At 41.5% G+C, this 22,615-nt stretch overlaps 1 protein-coding gene, 1 long non-coding RNA gene and 1 pseudogene across 2 annotated transcripts in view; 1 reads left to right on the top strand and 2 right to left on the bottom strand.

Annotated features, from left to right (window-relative positions):
* Positions 1-1,312: 1,312 nt before the first annotated feature.
* Positions 1,313-2,622, bottom strand: LOC107973654 (single-stranded DNA-binding protein 3-like; annotated as a pseudogene).
* A 5,593-nt stretch (positions 2,623-8,215) lies between these two features.
* On the bottom strand, positions 8,216-16,682 carry RAB6C (RAB6C, member RAS oncogene family). The gene is made up of 3 exons (XM_003954161.6): positions 13,522-16,682; positions 10,840-10,887; positions 8,216-9,768 (listed from the first exon to the last, which is right to left on the bottom strand). The coding sequence occupies exon 1, from the start codon at positions 15,320-15,322 to the stop codon at positions 14,558-14,560; it is 765 nt and encodes a 254-aa protein (XP_003954210.4). The 5' UTR covers positions 15,323-16,682; the 3' UTR covers positions 8,216-9,768; positions 10,840-10,887; positions 13,522-14,557.
* LOC134807974 (uncharacterized) overlaps positions 15,783-22,615 on the top strand; it is a 12,405-nt gene continuing 5,572 nt past the window's right edge. Inside the window, exons 1-2 of the long non-coding RNA XR_010149725.1 lie at positions 15,783-16,483; positions 18,230-18,384. This is a non-coding gene — a long non-coding RNA (uncharacterized LOC134807974). The remainder of the gene's footprint in view (positions 16,484-18,229; positions 18,385-22,615) is intronic.

Genomic DNA, 22,615 nt, shown 5'->3' with positions numbered 1-22,615 from the left:
AGATTCTGTCTCAAAAACAAAACAAAACAAAACAAAAAAAACCCAAATAAACCAAACCAAACCAAAACAACAACAACCAAAAACAACATTTTCTAAGACAAGCAAACCTACTAAGCTTTATAAGGCCCCCATCCCCCCAAGTATTATCCTTTCCAGGTACCCCAACATTAATGACCGCAACTGGTACTAGCCATGTGACATACAATCCCAGCACATTGTTGGGCTCTGATGTTTTCTAGGAATTTTTTCTTTACAGCCTTATTGATATTAAGCTCTATTTTCTGAAGACCTGGTTTTTATAAACTGTATATTTTTGCAGTTGAGGGAAAATGATCTCAGGTCAGTCAATCCGCTGTTGACCCACAAATGAAATGAGGTAGGATTATTGTTAAGACGGAGAGGTGTCTGCATCATCCTACACTTTTTCCCAGCCTCCAGGTGACCATATAATTAAAGTATCCTTGATATTTCTATGTAGTTTAAGTTGCTTTTAATTCTAGAAGCCCTCAATCTTTCTCCATTCAATTTAAATGAAAAGGCATTTGAGTATCCAGAACACACTCAGCACTCAGAAGCAAAGCAAGAAAAACGGAAACATTATAGTCAATGCCCATGTTCTACCCCAGGATGAAATAAGGCATTAATACTGAGAGTTGTGATTCTGAATAAGTCTTAACCTCATGCACATCTTAGTTGTTCAAAAATGTGTCATGTCAGCAAGGTGGTAACAGTGAAGATTTTCTACAATCAAAATAGTATTGTTATGTTCTGTTGTATAAAATAGAAATAAATGTACCACATTGGTCAGAAAAATCACACTAGCATATTCTGGCAGCTTAATTTTTTTTATTATACTTTAAGTTCTAGGGCACATGTGCACAACGTGCAGGTTTGTTACATAGGTATATATGTGCCATGTTGGTTTGCTGCACCCATTTACTCGTCATTTACATTAGGTACTTCTAATGCTATCCCTCCCCTAGCCTCCACGCTAGGACAGGCCCCTGTGTGTGATGTTCCCCGCCCTGTGTCCAAGTGTTCTCATTGTTCAATTCCCACCTATGAGTGAGAACATGTGGTGTTTGGTTTTCTGTCCTTATGATAGTTTGCTCAGAATGATGGTTTCCAGCTTCATCCATGTCCCTGCAAAGGACACAAACTCATCCTTTTTATGGCTGCATAGTATTCCATGGTGTATATGTGCCACATTTTCTTTCTTTCTTTCTTTTTGTTTTCTTTTATGGAATAAAAAGTTCAGCCTTTTTACTGCATGAAACTAAAATTGGGAAAGTTGTGCGTGGATGGGGTGGGAGGGGGTTGAGGGGAGCAGGAGATGCCCTCCCCACCAGCTCCTGGATAATGACACCTCACTTCTTGCGTGATTTCTGGCATCTTCCCGCCTGCAATGCCAGCTCTCTCAGCGTCTTGTAGAAGGGGGGATCACACACTCATCGTAGTGCTTGGAGAATAATTGTCATTCTGAAAGGAGTGGAGGAAGTTCCCTCCTAGCTCGCCCTCATCTGGAGGGGTGCCTGGAGGATTGCTAATACTATTTACGTTGTTAGGATAAGTTTTTGGAAGCCATCTATGTCGCCTGACCCTAACAATCCGTTCATGTGGTGTGGCTCCATGCCGCCCATGCTGCCCATCCGACCGTCCGAGCCGGGACCCATCGGGAAGTTGGACCGGCTGCCTCCAGGCGGCACCGGATTAATCATTGTGTAGATGTCGCTGGAATTTGTTGAATCTGAGGGACTGGGCATAGTGGGTGTTCCTGGAGGGCCGCCACCACCAGGGGGTCCCACATAGGTACCAGGTGATGAGGAGGAGTATGGAATTGAGTTAGCACTGTTAGGATTGGGCCAGGGTCTGCCGGCTCCCGGGCCCATGTTAATCCCGGGCGTGGGGGGCCGAGGGAATTGCGTGGTGGTCTCATGCCGCTGCCGTAATTCTGTGGGCTGGGACCCGTGGGCCCCATGCCTCGGGGAGGGTTCATTCTCTGCATTGATCCTCCCATGTGGGGGTGGCCTTGTTGTCGTGCGGGATCCATGGAATTGGGCAGCAATGGCTGTGTCCCAGGAACTCCTCCCGGAGGCTGGTTTCCCATTCTGATCGGGGGGCTGGGGCCGCCTGCGTATCGCGGTGACATGAAAGGCTGACTGTGGGGTCCCATCATGCTGCTAGGATTGTGAGGTGGAGGCTGTGCGTGCGGCGAGGGCAGTGACCCCGGAGGACCCTGAAAGAAACCTGGCGGGACTCGGCCTCCCCGCATCCTATTGTTGGGGGGAATGTTGCCAAGCACGGGGCTCAGGGCAGCTGCTGCACTAGAATCAGGAAAGGCTTTTGCTTCACTTGAATGTTCACAAGTGTCTCTCCTTTTAGTAGCTGCACAGTAAAGGTCCCAAAATACACACCACCACGAGTGCAAAAACCCAGGCGGTTCTCCCAACGCGATGTTTTTTTCCCAGCGAATCTCCGATAAGAAGGTCTGTGCAGATTTCTGTGCTCCTACCTGCAGTAAATATTCGTAGACGTATAAAGCTAACTTTTCCCCAGCCTGCCCGTCCGAGGGCACCAAGGAGCCTTTGCCTTTGGCAAACATGGTTTGCAGGGAAGAGGGCGCCCAGCCTCCGCACAGCCGCCACCGCTCCGGCTCTCCCGAGCTGTCCCTCGCTCCCGGCCCCCTCCCAGGCGCTCCCTCCCTCTCTCGCTGGCTGGCGCTCTCCTAGCAGCGCTCCCCTCCCTCCCGAGCAGGCGCTGGCTCCGCGCTCTTTCCAGCTGTCAAAGCATCAGGCCCGGCCGCGGCCCCATCGCCCTGGAACTCCTCCCGCGCCGGCTTGGCCTGGGGGGCCGCCGCCGCCTCCCGCAAGGCCGCCCGCTCTCCGCTAGCTCGCGTGCTCGCCCGGTTCCGCCTGCGCGGCCCTCTGCGCCCCCAGCACCGCTGCCGCCGCCGCCGCTGGTCTCATGTGTCACATTTTCTTAGTCCAGTCTATGGCTGATAGATATTTGCGTTGGTTCCAAGTTTTTGCTATTGTGAATAGTGCCGCAATAAACATACGTGTGCATGTGTCTTTATAGTAGCATGATTTATAATCCTTTGGGTATATACCCAGTAATGGAATCGCTGGGTCAAATGGTATTTCTAGTTCTAGATCCTTGAGGAATCGCCACACTGTCTTCCACAATGGTTGAACTAGTTTACACTCCCACCAACAGTGTAAAAGCGTTCCTATGTCAAGCAATGGCAACAAAAGCCAAAATAGACAAATGGGATCTAATTAAACTAAAGAGCTTCTGCACAGCAAAAGAAACTACCGTCAGAGTGAACAGGCAACCTACAGAATGGGAGAACATTTTTGCAATCTACCCATCTGACAAAAGGCTAATATCCAGAATCTACAAATAACTTAAACAAATTTACCAGAAAAAAACAAACAACCCCAACAAAAAGTGGGCAAAAGATATGAACAGACACTTCTCAAAAGAAGACATTTATGCAGCCAACAGACACATGAAAAAATGCTCACCATCACTGGCCATCAGAGAAATGCACATCAAAACCACAATGAGATACCATCACACAGCAGCTAGAATGGCAGCTTAATTTTTAAAACGCTATATCAATAATTTAACCACATAGATCTGTCAGTTAGAATAAATGTTACATATTTAATTGACAATAATTTTTTGCTCTCTTAGAGACATGTAGATACACTTTGGGTTTATCAAATGGTTCTTTTTTTTTTCTTTGAGATGGAGTCTCTCTGTGTCACCAGGCTGGTGAGCAGTGGTGCGATCTTGGCTGATTACAACCTCTGACTCCTGGGTTCAAGCGATTCTCCTGCTTCAGCCTCTCAAGTAGCTGGGATTACAGGCATGTGCCACCACACCCAGCTAATTTTTGTATTTTTAGTAGAGACGGGGTTTCACCATGTTGGCCAGGATGGTCTCAATTTCCTGACCTCAAGATCCACCCGCCTCGGCCTCCCAAAGTGCTGGGATTACAGGTGTGAGCCACTCCGCCAGGCCAGTTCTGACATATTTTTAGAAAGATTAGGCAAATGCTATGGTAACTCAGTTATTCATGATACATGTCATATTATAAGTAGGAGAATTCAATATTCATGATTTTGAAGCAATTTCAGAGTACTATAATTACCCCACTTCACAGACTTCAGAATTCACTGGAAATCTCTGGAAATAATTAGCAAGTTATTAGCCCAGACTCTAAACAGACCTTCAAAATGCATTACATAGATTTGCTAAAAGAGATTGTCAGTCTGCCAAACATAGTCACTTTGGTTTGATTTGCATTGAATGAAATTTTTAAAATGTAAAGCTAAACTCTTCAGGATCACTGCACTGGTTTCTATGGGACAACACTGAACGGGGCTGCCACTGAAACACCTTGGATGAGAGCCTCAAATTCCCTGAACATATAGCATCTAGCACACTACTGAGAGAATGACTGGGACTCAAAAATGCATGCAATGAATTTATTTATGAGCTTCTTGGAGAGGAAGTAAAGAGGTTGTATGTAATTACCTCAAATTAGCACTACTACAGACAAAGTAATAATATTGATAAAGTAATAGTAGTGCTAAAGTCATACTAATCAAGTAGTACTAATAGCCCTATACTAGTAGTAACAATAAAGTGGTATTGCTATTGATTCTATTGGTCTGTCTACCTACCTATCTCTCTAGATGGGAGGGCGTAGGATTTGGCTGATGAGATTGGGCTTAGCAGTGGAGAGCAAAGAGCTCATGCATGCTTTGAACAGGTACGCACACAAACTTGGTATCGTGTGACTGTTCTGAATTCCAGAACCAAGGCTAAAAGGTGGAAGTTTTGTTTTGACTATTTGTGTGTCACATTTTCCTTTGGTCTATTGTCTAACATATGCTGCTAGAATTCTTTTTACTCTGACTACTTTTTAGGTGGTTAGATGACGCTGTTATTGACGAGATCACACCCAAGCTGATCAGATATCTGCCCAATTCTACAGCAAGGCCTTGGGAGAAATGGTGGTGCAGCAGGAGAGCAGAAACCTAACCATCGCCATCATAAGGCCCTCCATTGTGGGAGCAACGTGGCACGACCCTTTCCCAGTAAGCCCACTCACCTGGATTCTGTATTTTGCTTCCAAATTAAAGTTCTTCTAGCCCAATTACTTTCTGATGTCATTTCTCCCCCTCCTCCTCCTTCTCTTCCTTCTTCTTCTTTCTTCCTCTTCTTCTTCCTCTTCCCTTTCCCCTTCTCCTCCTCCTCCTCTTCCTCCTCCTCAGGATTTATAGCTAAGTGCAGCCAATCATATATGAACCCATTGTACTAGGGCAAAATTCCACTTTGGGATCAGGATTTACCCAGCATGCAGCTTCTCTGGCAGTTACATTGACTGTCCTAGAGTTGAATGGAGATCTTAAATCAGCTTCTAATTACTCTAGCCTCAAAATTCCCATGGGTGATGGTTTCATATCTTGGCTTTCCCACTGTAGTTTAAACATACCGAATGTTCTTAATGGTCACATTGGTAGTATTGCAACTGCCAGGGTAAACAAGGGTTACAAAGTGCACAGAAGGATCTCAGCTTGGGAATACTGTTTTTTCTAACCTCAGTATAGCGCTATGTCCTTTTGAAAGTACTTTGAATTATACTATCTTCTTTTTTTTATTATACTTTAAGTTCTAGGGTACATGTGCACAACGCGCAGGTTTGTTACATATGTATACATGTGCCGTGTTGGTTTGCTGCACCCATTAACTCGTCATTTACATTAGGTATTTCTCCTAATGCTATCCCTCCCCCATCCCCCCACCCCATGACAGGCCCTGGTGTGTGATGTTCCCTGCCTTGTGTCCAAGTGTTCTCATTGTTCAATTCCCAACTATAAGTGAGAACATGCGGTATTTGGTTTTCTGTCCTTGTGGTAGTTTGCTCAGAATGATGGTTTCCAGTTTCATCCATGTCACTACAAAGGATATGAATTCATCCTTTTTTATGGCTGCATAGTTCTCCATGGTGTATATGTGCCACATTTTCTTAATCCAGTCTATCATCGATAGAGATCTGAGTTGGTTCCAGGTCGTTGCTATTGTGAATAGTGCCGCAATAAACATACGTGTGCATGTGTCTTTATAGTAGCATGATTTATAATCCTTTGGGTATATACCCACTAATGGGATCGCTGGATCAAATGGTATTTCTAGTTCTAGATCCTTGAGGAATCGCCACACTGTCTTCTACAGTGATTGAACTAGTTTACACTCCTACCAACAGTGTAAAAGCGTTCCTATTTCTCCACATCCTCTCCAGCACCTGTTGTTTCCTGACTTTTTAATGATCGCCATTCTAACTGGTGTGAGATAGAATTATACCATCTTCTTTAAAGCAAGTCTGTGAAGCTTTGGGGCAGATAAATTCCAGCTCCACCACTTACTGGCAACGCAAAATTTTTGAGTTGTCCCTTCCATAAAACAGGAGGGATACTATTTTGGAGAGCTGGTTTAATGAGACAATGTATGAGGAGTGCTCAGTCTCTAGTAAAAGGCAGGTCCTTACTACAAGGCTCATGGATATTAATCCCTTCATCTTCTCCTCCCGCCTCTCTCCTTTCCCATTATACACACACATTTTGACTTTTACACTATGAGGTAAACAGACATAATAAGGTCAGCTGAATGGCTTAGGGTTTAGGAAACAAACTCAAAAAGACATTTTCCTCTAACTGGTCTTAAACATAATCTTCCCTGTAATGTCTTTAAGCAAGTCAACACACATACACACACACACACACACTACATATATACACACACATATATATATATGTGTATCTGGCATGGACTCTGTAGCTGGTCAAAAATGTCAAGAAATGGGCCATTACTACCAATCATGTCTCCAATATTCTCCTAAGGAGGCTAAAGTCAGGACTGAGGTGGAGAAGTATGGTTGGTGAATTGCTTAGCAGATCATGATATAAGGACAAGGTTCAATGTAGCCCTTAAGATGTCATAAAACACCACAAAACCATTCCTGACTCCTGCTATGAACAACAATCCTGGCCAAATTTTAATTCTTGCACAAAGTGCAGAAAATAGCCAATGCTTTGCCATTGATCTTTGGGATCTTAATAAGACTGAATTAGATAGTTCTATTGGCTGGAGTCTCAGTGCTCTTGTTTGAAATTTATTAAGATGAGACTGCAGATGTTCCAAAGATACAACAATCTTCTGAAATGTGTAACCAATAGAAATCTTCTTTCTTTTAGGGTTGGGTTGATAATCTAAATGGACCTAGCAGACTCATTATTGGGGTATGTTTAAGGATGAAGAAATAACTCTCTGAAATGTAGTGGAGGAATAGTAATAAAATTCTTAGTGCTGGCTTAGCTTCATTGATCCCAAAACATAAATGTTACTTTACTAACAACTGAAGCATATTATTTCAATTATGCTGATTGTAATATAGAGGTAGGAAGAAATTATTTTTATTCTTTGAGGATTTTTATCAAAAAACAAATTAATGTACTATCAATTACCATTCAGGAATTCTTCTTTAAAAAACTTTTTTTTAATTAAAAATATTAGTCTTAATTGAGTGTGGGTAATAGAAATCCCATAATTATGTTATTTTTATTAGATCCCTTCTCAAAGTAGTTTTACACTATTTTATTCTCCTTTTGTAGTTTATAATATAATAAATATGTCTAAAACAATATGTACAACAGACTAATAAATGGTTCTGTTTAGCTAAGTCTACTCTAGTGTATACCATGGAAATGTTAGGTCTAAATTTCTAAACATTATAAACAACAATTTTTTGAAGTGCTCTGATTTTCCTAAGAATACAATACTCCTGACTCTCTTAAGTTTACACATGTAAATGAGAAGGAACTATATATGAAAATATCATACCTCTTCTGTAGCTATTAGAATTTTTCAGCTGAGGTTTTACATCATCACCAATTTAGTGTCACTCCTTTGCTCTGCAACCTTCAGCTCTCAATATATAGTTAACACTTTTATTTTCTGGAGATTTTTAGACTTTAAAGAACTCATTCAAGATTGTTTAAGAAACAAAGCATGGGATGAATTGAAGACTTTCATTTTAAAAGTAAGTGCAGCAAAATTATGAAGGTTAAGCCTGATGAATGTGAAAGGCAGACAGCATCAAATGCTGGTGATGCTGGTAGGAATGCAAATGTTACACCACTTACGAAGACAGTTGGTCAGCTTTTTACAAAACTAAGCAAACTCTTATCATATAATCTAGCAATAATGCTCCTTAGTATTTACCCAAAGAAACTGAAAACTTGTCCACACAAAAACCTGCACAATAATGTTTACAGCAGCTTAATTCATAATTGCCAAACTTGGAAGCAACCAAGATGTCCTTCATTAGGTAAATGGATAAACTGTAATACATGTATTGTATACATGAAATATTATTCAGCATTAAAAAGAAATGACCTATCAAGCCATAAAAAGACATAAAGGAATCTCAAATACATGTTTCTGAGTGAAGCCAATCAGGAAATGCTACACATACTGTATGACTCCAGCTACATGACATTCTGGGAAAGGCAAAACTATGGAGACAGTTAAAAAAAATCAGTGGTTGCCAGGAGTTATGGGGGACAGAGGGATGAGCAGATGAAGTACAGAGGAATTTTAGGGCAGTGAAACTCTTCTGTATAATACTATAATTATGGATATTATGTTCAGATTTTTAAATAAAACTGAAATTTAAAATAGAGTAAGAGGGAATCAGGTTGATTTGTTTCAACTGAAATTCATGATCACAAAGCTCATGTCTTTATGCTTCCCAGAAAAAAATATTCCCTGCTCCATTCACTCTCATCCTTTCCCAGAGTAACAGTTCATATTTATTTTCTCTCCTTCCCATCTTCGCTCTTTGCTGATGACTTTATTTTCTATTTCACTTGTAAAAAAAAGTGGTCATTTGACAAGAATTTCAAAATCTCCAGTCTCTACATCTGCTCATCTTTATATATCTATAGCTACCTTCTGTTATCTCTCCTTTTCATATGGGTGAACTGTCTTTGCTTCTAAATAATGTCCACCCCTCTTACTGTGACCAGGTGCTGTGTCTTGTATTAGGATTCTCTAGAGGGACAGGACTAATAGGATAAATGTATATATAAAATGAGTTATTAAAGAGTATTGACTCACACGATCACAAGGTGAAGTTGCACGATAGGCTGTCTGCAAGCCGAGGAGGAAGAAAGCCAGTCTGAGTCCCCAAATCCCAAAAGTAGGGAAGCCAACCGTGCAGCCTTCAGTCTGTGGCCGAAGGCCTGAGAGCCCCTGGCAAACCCCTGGTGTAGGTCCAAGAGTCCAAAAGCTGAAAGAACTTGGAGTTTGATGTTTGAGGGCAGGAAGCAACCAGCACGGGAGAAAGGTGGAGCCAGTCGAGCCCTTCCATATTCCTCTGCCTGCTTTTATCCTAGCTGTGCTGGCAGCTGATTAGAGGGTGACCACCCAGACTGAGGGTGGGTCTGCATCTCCCAGTTCACTGACTCAACTGTTAATCTCCTTTGGTGACACCCTCACAGACACACCCAGGAACAATACTTTGCATCCTTCAATCCAATCAAGGTGACACTCAGTATTAACCATCACACCTGTTATCTACTCATGCCTGTCATTCCAGCAATTTTCTTGCTTCTTTTTCTGCATCTGAAATTTTAATTTCTCCACCAAGTTCTTCACATCAAAAAACAAAAAAATGAAGTTATTTCATTTAACCTGAAAAAAACCAAAAACTCATAAAGAGCTAATGAATAAACTTATCTAAAACATTTGATAACTTTAATTATAACTTTAATATTCACAGCTTATATTTATCAATAGATTGTCTTAGGAAAAGAAAAAGACTTCCCATAAACTAGAAGAAAATGTAAAATATAACCAACATATAAACAGCAATGTGTTAAAGAATAATATATAAAGAATAATACAAATAACAAATAATGAACAAAGGATATAGACATTATACAAAATATGAAACATGAACCGACAATATATAATGCTCCATATTGGTAATCAGGGAAATGCTATTAAACATAGGACAGGATGATGTTTTACATTAGCCAGCTTGACAAAAATTTAAAATTTCAATCACAACTGTCAGAGAAGTTACAGAACAAAGGAGACTCTTATACATGACTTGTAAGTAATGAGATGGGGAAGGGGACATAGAAGTCACTGCCTCACAATCAATGGCGGTTACTCAATTCACTAGACAGTAATGTGTGCTGTAAGTTTCACAATCGTTTTGTGCTTTTTGTGAGAGTAATAGTTTAACAAAAGTATAATTTTTATTAATCTCACAATAAATTTGACCTAACATTTTATGTGATTGAATTCCTTTAGACCCCATTATTTTATTATGGCTAGTTTCCTGTGTTTTATTTTGTAGATACATATAATAACTCTAAAAGACAGAAAGATTTTGTAACATCAGTTACTTCTGGGAGTGAAAGTGGGAGGAATATTTTTTTTTTTACTAAATATTACTTACCTTTTAAATTTTACACTAGGATAATGTATTACTATATTCTGTAACAAAATTAAAATATAACATTTTAAAAAGTTTTAAATTAAAGTAAAAAGTTGAGTAGATGAGAGATTCTGTCTCTAATTAGGGGCTAATGACTGATTCCACTATAAACAACTAGAAAATTAGACAAACTATAGAAAACAATCATTTTCAAACATTAGACAATCAGCAACTAAGGACTGTTTTCTCCAGTTGAGAAGAGAAACAAACAATGTAAGCCCTACAATAGCCCCTTATTTCTGCCTGGGGATACTTACTGGACAACACCATTGGCAGCAGAACCCAGACAGAGCTTGGAGAAATCCCTGAATTGAAGAGAGACAAATATTATTTTAGGAGGGCTAAGTGAGCATCTCAAATTTAAAGTAACGAACTATACAAAGAAAGAGCTCCAGAAATCAGCATAGGTTTCCCCTGAGTGACCCAGGGACTGGCTAACTGAGTGAGCATCCAGCCCTGGATCTCGTGTCTAATTCCCCTCCTGAATGTCCAGGATCACTACCTTGAGCTGTCTTCATATCTGCAAATGACAGATTCATCTCTGCCCCTCAGGACTGCATAAAGCTGTGCAAATACTTTCTACTTTTTATGAAAAGCACGCATAATTTCACAAGCAAATACCATTTCCTGTGTTTTGGAGCATTAGCTCAAACTTTGGAATTCCGAGTTATGGGTTAGACCCTTTACTCACTTCACCTTTCTCTGCATACTTGTGCCTGATTTTTCCTCTTTTTTATTTTTATTTTTGTTTGAGACAGAGTCTCACTCTGTCACCCAGGCTGGAGTGCAATGGCCTGATCTTGGCTCACTGCAACCTCCTTCTCCTGGGTTCAAGAGATTTATAAAAGAGCAATATAAATTCCTGTGGAATTCCCCTTTTACTTAAGAATTTAATATCAGCAAATTAGTTTAACAAGGCTGTTTTGTAAGAGGCTGCGGTTGCATTCAAAAATTGGAATGGGAACAATGACTTGTAAAAATTCAACATTTTATTTATTTATTTATTTGAGAGGGAGTCTCACTCTGTCACCCAGGCTGGAGTGCAGTGGTGTGATCTTGGCTCACTGCAACCTGGGCTTCCTGGGTTCAAGCGATTCTTCTCCCTCAGCCTCCCGAGTAGCTGGGATACAGAAATGCGCCACCACGCCCAGCTAATTTTTGTAGGTTTCACCATGTCGGCCAGGCTGGTCTTGAACTCCCTACCTCAGGTGATCCACCCACCTCAGCCTCCCAAAGTGCTGGGATTACAGGTGTGAGCCACCACACCCGACCAAAAGTCAACACTTGAAACTACCACCTGTTATATTCACTGTGTCTGTGATTGGACATATCTTTTTCGGTGGCCAAAAAATTATAAAACGGACACAGAATAGTCTCTTCAAAAAATTAAGGATGTTCTTTCTTCTTAAAAGGATTATAAGGCTGGACGCGGTGCCTCACAACTGTAATCTCAGCACTTTGCGAGGCCAAGGTGGGCAGATCACCTAAGGTCAGAAGTTCAAGACCAGCCTGATCAATATGTTTAAACTCTGCCTCTACTAAAAATACAAAAATCAGTCCAGCCTGGTGGTGGGTGCCTGTAATCCCAGCTACTGGGGAGGCTGAGGCAGGAGACTTGCTTGAACCTGGGAGGCGGAGGTTGTGGTGAGCCAAGATTGCGCCACTGCACTCCAGCCTGGGCAACAAGAGCAAAGCTCCGTATAAAAAAAAAAGGTGTGTGTGTGTGGGAGGATAATAAATATAATTCGAACTGGCATCTAAATTAATTTTAGTTGGTATGTGTGTGCGCGTTGTGTGTGTGGATGTGTGGATGTAAATGGCAGTAAAAGGTAAAAAGGAAAGGCGGTAAAAAGGGAGATGATCTAATATTTTCAACACTTTTTATTTTTGTTTTCTTCTGTGTTTTATTTATACATTTTTGGCAGCAAAATTGTGTTTACTAAAAAAAATCTGGACTATGAACACACTTCACTGCTTTGAAGAACTCCAAGCCAAATAAAGACCAATCAATATTAAAAGCAGTATAACTGGTTACTTTCTTAAAAATACATAAAAAGAATCAAATGCAACAGTGTAGGGAGACAATCACCCCCATGTCAGAAGTCATGACTTCTTCCAAATAAAGAATATGACCCATCTGCCACAGTGAATCAATATTTATTTCGGGACATGCCATGTCAAAATAAAACAGAGTCAACCCTTGCCTTTAGCAATTATATTGTGTTATAAAAGCACTTTATAACTCCATCCCATCTTTAAGTGTAAGTTACTGGTATGTGGGCTAATGATTATCTGTAAGCATTTCTCTATTCAGATCCATAATCCAAGTGCTCTCTGAATATTACAAGGTGACAATAAGTGGGAAGTGGAGGAGGAAGAGGAAAGAGAGGGGACTAAGGTTCTCCCAGTTTAAGGTTTTGTTGCAATGAGGGGATGAGGAAGTATGAAGATACTTTTGTTGTCTTTTCATCTTTATACTGTGTTAAGTAACGTTTACAACATAAATTCCGCAGGCTTTTCCTGACCTGTAACTCGAAGTTTTCTTCCTGCAAACAATGTATTTACAAATGTGTTTATTAGCTTACACAGCAATCTCACAATAACTAGTAAAGATTAAAAGGGCACACTCCTAGTATATTTGTTTGCAGTGTTTCAAGGGAAATACATATTGCCATGGTGAAGCTCTAAATAGATTCAACGAAACATCTAAAAATGGATTGTTAAAAAAAAAAGCAAAGAAATATCACCAAAGAAAAAATATTAATCGTAGCTTAAATATAAAACTAAATCACTAGTTAATTAAACTATACAGATCTAATACAAACCAAAACCAGCCTGAAAGACCCAACCTTAAAAAATGCTAAAAAATAAGGCATAAATCTGCATAATATTGAGTTTTATTTCCATTCTCTCCTTTCCCTCTGCTATGTATGCTTTACCTGATCGGCCTCTAGGGGCTTACAAGAAAACGGTTTCCGGTTTCCGTCTTCCATCTTCAATTTGACCTCAAATGTCCTGAGCAAAGTTTTTGCTGTTCTGCTGAGGGTTCTTTTGCTGGCAAGCTTTAGATATCGTTATTTCTGCTAATTCAGTAGTTTTGATCGTAGTGCCAAATTTAAATTCTTCCACTGGTTCTTCTGGAAGGAATTAAACTTTTACGGTGTCTTGCCTGCATAGTATTATTTTTTTAAAAAAGAAAACCCAAGCAAAATCTATTGCTTAAAGAGGTTTCTTATTTTTTAAACAAACAGAATAACTCTTGACAATTTTAAAACCTTGGGAGAAATAGTTCATTAGAACTTCATTATCTTACCATGAAGAAGTAAATACTAAAAACCTGTTCTGAAGCACTTGGTTACTTTTCTCTCCCAGACATGTGAAAGGACCATTTGTGTTAGTCAGAAATACATTTTATGTTCTGCTACTTATAAGTACTCAGTATGTTCTTTAGGACTCATTTTGAAGATGCACCAGGAGGCTTTTCTCATTCAAGCACTGCCTACCGTGATCGCTGAATTCTGACCTCAAAGAAGATCTAAGTAATTTACATCAGTGCTCAAGAATAATTCTGGACATCTTGGTCCACAGCCTACAGCAAGTGGTATCTGTAAAATTAAAGGATAATTCCAGTGGGCTTGGTCGGACTGCTGCTTTGCCATCTCTTGTTTGTTTTGAGGAAGTGGGGGGAGGCTAGGTAAGAACAGGGAAATAGGGAACGGGGTAAGGGAGAGGTGAGAAGAGCAAGGAGAGATAAAGCAGGCTGTGAACATACTGCTCGTTAACCAAGCCATACTCATACTGTTGAGATTTCCATCATTTTGAAGTACATTATCATAACATTAAAAAAGAAAAAAATGTTAAGAAAATGTATCTAATTTTTAAAGTTATCACTGGAATATGCTGAAATAATTTGGCTTTTTGTAAAATATAAATAATGAAGACGCTGACTTTTTTTGTGCTTGTGAAGCTAATAGATCATCTCCACGAGACAGGGAGCAATGATGAATTGCAAAACGTTATTAATGAAGGGAAAAGGTTCAAGCCAATATTCACACTGCAGTCAATGAAAGAGTAAGGGGGCTTCTGAGGAAGGGTTGAAGATGACATGGGAGAGTAGCAGGAACAACCCCCTTCGCTGACTGGTTGCTCCTGAGGCTTTTCCAGTTTTATGTCACTCATGTCTTCTCTGCTTCTGTCCTGTGTGCTTTCCATTCCCGGCAAAGCTGCTGCTACACGTCGAAAGAGCTGCTTTACATTGTATCCAGCTTTTGCCCTAGTTTCAATAAACCTAACATTCAGCCCTTTGGCTTTCCTCTCTCCCTCCTCAATTGACACTTGCCTCTTGTCAGCAAGATCTGTTCTATTTCCTACTAGCGTGATGATAACATCACTTCCTCTTTCTGTTCTGACATCATCAATCCACTTTGTAGTTTGCTGGAATGAGTTAACATTTGTGATATCGTAAACTACTACAGCTGCAGCAGAATCACGGATGTACCTGGGAATGAGGCTACGGAGACGTTCCTGACCCGCCGTATCCCACAGCCGAAGCCCGATTGTTCCATCCTCCAAGTACATAGTTTTTGATAAAAAGTCAATGCCAATTGTTGCCTGATAGGTGTTGTCAAAACTGTCATACATGAATCTGGTGATCAAAGATGTCTTTGCAACGCTTTGCTCCCCCAGGAACACCAGCTTGAATTTCCTCAGCGGATTCCCGAGGTCTCCGCCCGCGGACATGGTGGAACTAGAGGAGCTGTCGCCGCCTCAGCCCAGAGACCTCCCGGACCGATGCTGCTCCAGCCGGCTGACGAAAAAGGCGAGCGGAAGGGCGGGCGCCGAGCTCTCTGCGCCCCTGCAAGGGCCGGTGGAGGAGCCCGGCTGGAGGGCAGCAGGACTCTCCACAGACTGGCAGCCGCCGCCGCCTCCCGGCAGAGTAGCCGAGCACCGAGCGAGGCCCGCGGCTGGGAAGGGAAGGAGGGCGGTGTCGGCAGGAGCCAGGGGTGTGCTTTGGCTTCCCAAGGCTAGGGCCGTTCCCTCCTTCCGCACCCGGCTCCGAGACCTGCGGGAGAGAGACGGCGGGTGGCGGAGCCCGAAACGCAGACGTATCTGGGACCTCTCACGCGCGGCGCTTCCGCTTCCACAACCGCCGCCGCCGCAGCCCAACCTGCTGAGTGCGCGAGCCTCTGGCGCGGGGCGAGCCAGGGCGCCTCAACACAGTTTTTTAAATACACAAAACATATGTACTAAAAACAATGGTGCGGTAAAAACAAAATAATGCAAACTAGAAAAAGGACAAAATTGACATTTTAAAAACTTTATTATGTATTATTAAATATATATTAAATAGAAGTGTTATAAAATTTAGCGTCCCTATCTCCCCGTCTCGGTGAGAGGTCAGAAACCTAACTTTTCTAAGCCACAATTAAGCAAACACATCTGGCCTAATCACATGGACCAACATCTCTCCTAACATCATGCAGGAAGTTTCAGGAGCTCCTGCAAAACTCTACCACCTTGCATTTGAACAGAAATGTCAACTGATACAATTACCCAAGACTTGTGTAAGATATTAGACTGAATCTCACAATCACACTCAGCCTGATTATTAACCCTTCTCCTGCATCTTGCTCACCTAAATGTATCTACATTTTCTATGAACTGAATAGCTTAGAAATGTATGTCGTCCATGTATTATAGTGTAAGTTATTGTAATATAGAAATATGGATTTTCTTTAACTCCCATTTTCTGCCTAGGAAATAGCAATGTTTTTTGAGTATGGCAAGTGTTTCCAAGCATTGAGAAGTGGAGAGTGTAGGATATCCACTGCTAAATGAGGTCTGCTTGTCATCCTCTTAGTCTCCACTGCTATCCCTCCCTCATCTCTCTCTGTTTCATTGGTGAGTATGGAAGATCAGTCACTTTTATATGAAATGAAAATTGATGAAACTAAGGTGTTGATTTGATTATCCAAGCAACCATTTATTGAGTGTTCATTACAAGTCAAATTGTGTTCTGGAGAACAGCTCAGGAAATGAATGTTTGACATCGATGTACATAACAGAAATACGAACATACCATTAAAAACTCAGACCTCTTATGACAATCCAGATTCTCATGTAAGTTTTGTGAAGCTCTTTCAAGATGACAATGTAACAATTCAAAAAAAATTATTTAAACAAGTCATTCTTGAGACATAAAAATGGAATTAGAAGATCATATATGGCTGTTTCACTAGCTGAAATCTAAAGTACTGTTTCTAGTCAATTAACGGCCATATAATTCTTAGTTTTATATACTGATATTCATCAGAAATTAAAAACTTTAAAAAGTATTTCTGTCTCATTCTACTAATTTTAAAAATTCATTTATTTGGTTATATTTCTTCATTTTACCTGGCCTTGAATACTTCTTTCCTGCCCAGCATTAAGTTTAATTAATGTCTAATTTGTTTACTTGGTTTAGTTACTTTTGACCATGCTTGGTACACTTCTTGTGGAGCAGGCATGTAGAAATGTTTACAGGTTTATGGTCCTCACTCTTCCAAATCCCTAATGGCGGCACCCAACAGACACATACCACAATGTAAACACATACTCACACGTACCTGCACACCCATACTCACCCACCTACACACAGACACACACCCATACTCACCCACCTACACCTAGACACACCTGCACTCACCCACACACACCCAGACTCACCCACACACACCTGTAGTCCCCAGCTACTCCCAAGGCTGAGGCGAGAGATGCTTGAATCTGGGAGGCAGAGGTTACAGTGAGCCAAGATCATGCCTCTGCACTCCAGCCTGAGCGACAGAGCAAAACCGTGTCTCCAAAAAAAAAAAAAAAAAAATAGACAATTGTGGTAGCCCATGCCTGTATTCTCAGCTACTTGGGGGAGCTGAGTTGGGGGGATCACTTGAGCCCGGGAAATCGAGGCTACAGTGAGCCGTGGTCATGCCACTGCACTCCAGCCTGGGTGACAAAGCAAGATCCCTTCTCTACAAAGAAAAAAAAAAGAAGTCATCCACCATGGGCACTGAGTCTGATAACCACATACTTTCCTCAGCATAAATCTCCCAGTAGAGTTGCTTTTAGAAAATAGAAGTCATCCCAGCGCAGTGGCTCATGCTGTAATCCCAGCACTTTGGGAAGCCAAGGTGGGAGAATTGCTTGAGCCCTGGAGTTGGAGACCATCCTGGGCAATGTAGTGAGACCCCATCACTATATACAATTTTAAAAAGTGGCTGGGCATGGTGGCACGCACGTGTGGTCCCAACTACTTGGGAGGCTGAGGTGGGAGGATGGATGGAGCCCAGATGGTGGAGGCTGCAGTGAGTCATGATCACACCACTGCACTCCAGCCCCAGCAGCGGAGTGCGACCCTGTCTCAAGAAAAAAAAAAAAAAAGGAAAAAGAAAGAAAATAGAAGTCAAGAATGGAGGCCCAAATGACTGTTCTGAGTTTCTTTGGTCTGTAGTTATTTTTGTATTGTTTCACAGCCTTTCTCAAACAAGAAAAAAAAAAAAAAAAACCCAAACAAACAAAAAAACCACCACCACCACCACCAACCACCACAACAACAAAACAGGTTTTAAGTGACCTAATAGGTATTCTGTGTCTCTGGTTCTTTTTCAGAGACCAAAAGACTAGGAGCCTGGCTTCTAGTTTTCAAAAGAGCTAAGTGACTGACCTAGGCCGATGACTTGCAATCCTCATTTTACAGTTGAACCACCTGAGGAGCTTTTTCAAAATATACATGTCTGGATTCCAGACCCAGAGATTCTGATTGGGTAAGTCTTGCCTCAGAGATGGGAATGTGTTCTTTTTAAAAGCTCCACAGATAATTCTAGGAGGCAATGCCAGTTAAAAGCCCCCAAACCAGACCCCATTCAGCAGATGCTAGTGTAGGTTAATACTGTGTGAGAACGCTAGAAAAAATTATGTTTGTATTTTCTATAAGCATATACAGAAAGTATGGTACAATGAAAAACATGGTTATAGTAATGCCAAATTGCCTTCCAATTAATTTCTTATGAAGATATTAGTTAATTAGTTGAATTAATTTCTGGTCAAGATATACTATCACCTCTATTATTTTTCTATTCTAAAAGTGGAAAATAAGATACTCTATTACTATGTTTCAATAATAAAAATAGTCAATATTGATTGGGTACCACTATGTCAGAGACTGCTAAGTATGTTAAATAGAATTATCTTACTCTGTTTTCTTGTTTATTTTTTTTTGAGACAGAATCTTGCTTTGTCGCCCAGGCTGGAGTGCAGTGGCACAATCTTGGCTCACTGCAATCTCTGCCTCCCAGGTTCAAGCAATTCTTCCTCCTCCGCCTCCCGAGTAGCTGGGATTACAGGAGCCTACCACTGCGCCCAGCTAATTTTTGTATTTTTAGTAGAGACGAGGTTTCACCATGTTGGCCACGCTAGTCTCGAACTTCTGACCTCTCAGGTGATCTGCCTGCCTCGGCCTCTCAAAGTGCTGGGATTATAGGCATGAGCCACTGTGCCCGGCCACAAGCTAGACTTTCTATGAAGAGGAGCAGAAAGTAACTTTATTATTTCTTTTTCACCCCTCTCCAAGTAAATTTGCTTTGTGGATTGTTCCCCACCTTCCACCGTATCTCTGGATGGAATTTCAAGCAGATCATAGGATTTCCAGTCACCATCTGATATTATCCATTCTAGCCCGTTCTATTTGTTACAACTATAAACTTTCTTCTAATTCAGAATGTCTGCTCTCCTCCAGCTGGGAGAGGCTCAGGAGCCTGCAGTGGGGAGAAGGATGCAGTTGACTTCACCTTCTCCTCTATTGACTAGTAATCGCTGCTTGTGGTCCCTTGGGATGGTGGGAATAGTTAGGGAGAACAAGGATCATCCTTAAACAGCAGCTGCTGGCTGGGCACAGTGGCTCACACCTATATTCCCAGCACTTTAGGAGGCCTAGGCAGGCGGATAATTTGAGGCCAGGAGTTTGAGACCATCCTGGCCAACATGACAAAACCCCATCTCTACTAAAAATACAAAAAATACTAAAAAAAGCCAGGCATGGTGGTGCGTGCCTGCAGTCCCAGCTGCTCAGGAGGCTGAGGCGTGAAAATCACTTGAACCCGGGAGGCAGAGGCTGCAGTGAGCCAACTGCACTCCAGCCTGGGTGCCAGAGCAAGACCTCGTCTCAAAAAAAAAAAAATTAAAAAAACAATAAATAGTTGCTGCCTTGTGATCAGGCAGCTGGGTGCTGTGTATACTGTGTATCCAGTATTGGCTCTTTCTCTCTAGAGGGAATGTAGTAGATTTTGAGACACTGTTCATCACCTGGGATCTCCCTTCTGCAGTTTCCTTGATGGTTGTTCAGATACCTCCTCCAGAGTGCCACTTGCAGTTTCACCCTCAGAGTCTGTGTTCTGGGAAGAATTACCCTTTTATTGAGATCACTTCCATCCTTCAGGTGGGCCTGTGGTACAGGGTCCCTTTTAAACCTACTCATGTCCAGTGCCTTCTCCAGGATCTGTATGGCTCACAGTATAAACAACTTCCGTATCCCTCCAGTGGGATAATCTGCAAGTGCATGCAGTTCACAGTGCGGTGGTGCTTCCTTCTCTCCCAGCAAGCAGTCCAAACCAGTGTTTACTCTTTGGAATCAGATGTTAAACCGTTCCCCAAATTCCAGGGGACTCATGTCCAGCTCTACAAATGGTCCTGTTGAAGCCATTCTCTGGGCTTGACTTGTAGGAAACGCCACAGCTCACTAGGACCTCTTTCCAATGGCCTCTGCCGCATCCCAGTGGAATCTCGGATTGTAAGTGTCCGGCCCAGCCCCTCAACTTGGAATGTAGGAGTGCCTGACACCTATTTTGTTGTTGGCATTTGGAGTATCTGATGAAAACCAAAATACTCAAATTTAATATACAATTTTTTTTGAAGGGCAGAGGGAGAACAGGCATAGAGGTTAGGTCACTATTATTATGTTCTTGAAATCATTTCTTTTTTTTTTTTTTTTGAGATGGAGTCTCGCTCTGTTGCCCAGGCTGGAGTGCAGGGGCGCAGTCTTGGCTTGCTGCAAGCTCCACCTCCTGTGTTCATGCCATTCTCCTGCCTCAACCTCCCGAGTAACTGGGACTACAGGTGCCCACCCCTCGCCCGGCTAATTTTTTTGTATTTTTAGTAGAGACAGGGTTTCACTGTGTTAGCCAGGATGGTCTCGATCTCCTGATCTCATGATGTGCCCGCCTCAGCCTCCCAAAGTACTGGGATTACAGGTGTGAGTCACCGTGCCTGGCCTTTGAAATCATTTCTTTATGGTCTAACATGTTAGAATGTATCATTGAGATCACTATAAATCAGAATAAATACTCCTTTTGAATTATGAGATGATGGTTAGGCGTGGTGGCTCACACCTGTAATCTCAGCACTCTGGGAGGCTGAGGCAGGCTGAACACCTGAGGTCAGGAGTTCGAGACCAGCCTGGCCAACATGGTGAAACCCTATCTCTACTAAAAATACAAAAAAACAAAACAAAACAAAAAATTAGCTGGGCGTGGTGGCGCATGCGTGTGATCCCAGCTACTCGGGAGGCTGAGGCAGGAGAATTGCTTGAACCCGGGAGGTGGAGGTTGCAGTGAGCCACAATCGCAGTACTGCACTCCAGCCTGGGCAACAGAGCAAGATGTCTCAAAAAAAAAAAAAAAAAAAAGGAATTATGAGATGAATGAATAAATTTAGATGAATGAAGACATGTATACATTTACAGCCTGCCAAATAACTACTTGTAACATTTGGGTGAATTTCTTTATTTTTCATGAATGTGTTAATTTTTTAATTCAATAAGCAACATGTGCAAAACAATATTCTGGACTCCTCTGGACCCTAGATACATACAGAAACAATCTTGGAGGAAAAAAACAGGTAGCAAGAAATCAACATTTAGCAAACACCTCCTCTGTGTTAGGCCCTAAATAAGAATTTCAATGCATAGTCAAGATATTCATATGAAGTCTCTTAAATCCCATGTTTTAAAAATACAGTAAATCATTTTTTGGTGAATTCCTTTTCACTAGAGATACGATTGGACTACATGTTGACTTTATAAGTGCCATAATCATAATATGAAATAATTTCCCATGTTTTTAAAATCTCTTGGTAAATAATTTTAAAGTTTGCAAAAGACTCCTGTAATTGTATATCCCATAATTATTTAACCTTCTAACAATGCACGTTTACTCTTTAACCATTTTATGTATTTCTTATTTTCTTCCTTAGGCTAAATCCGTGGATGTAGAATTACTGAGTGAAAGAACCATTATAAAGCTCTTGATACTTACTGCAAAATTGCTTTTCAGTAGGGTTTTAGCATTTTACGTTTCCACTACCATTCTATGAAATTGCCATTTCTGGCCAGGCTCACACCTGTAATCCCAGCACTTTGGGAGGCCAAGGCGGGCAGATCAACTGAGTTCAGGAGTTCGAGACAAGCCTGGCCAACATTATGAAACCCCGTCTCTACTAAAAATACAAAAACTAGCCGGGCGTGGTGGCGCACGTCTGTAATTCCAGCTACCTGGGAGGCTGAGGCAGGAGAATTGCTTGAACCTGGGAGGCAGAGATTGCAGTGAGCTGAGATTGCAGTGAGCCGAGATTGCACCACTGCACTCTAGCCTGGGTGACAAAGTGAGACTCTGTCTCAAGAAAAAAAAGGGAAAAAAAAGTGCCATTTTTGATGATGGGGGGCAAAAACCTTTTGCTATTTTGGTAGATTAAAAAGGGTATCTAGCCATTTTAACTTGTATTTATTTGATTACAAAGTGAGGTTCAACTCTTCTTTGAAAGGTGCTTGTAGTTCTTGTTACATAATAATATTTTGACAAGAAAAATAGAACGGTTTTTCCTTAGGGTAAATAACATAGTATCTCTTTGAGGCCAACATTCATGTTCATTATTACCTTTTTACAATCTGGAATTTTCCATTCAGAATATATGGCTTATTGTCTTAGTTCAGAAATTAGATTCTTG

This window comes from Pan troglodytes, chromosome 13 (genome assembly GCF_028858775.2).
Source record: "Pan troglodytes isolate AG18354 chromosome 13, NHGRI_mPanTro3-v2.0_pri, whole genome shotgun sequence".
Taxonomy (NCBI): domain Eukaryota; kingdom Metazoa; phylum Chordata; class Mammalia; order Primates; family Hominidae; genus Pan; species Pan troglodytes.
This window is presented reverse-complemented; position numbering and strand designations above follow the sequence as displayed.

Bases quoted from the DNA above. Each gene is read 5' to 3' on its own strand.
- RAB6C (XM_003954161.6), bottom strand. From the start codon at position 15,322: ATGTCCGCGGGCGGAGACCTCGGGAATCCGCTGAGGAAATTCAAGCTG.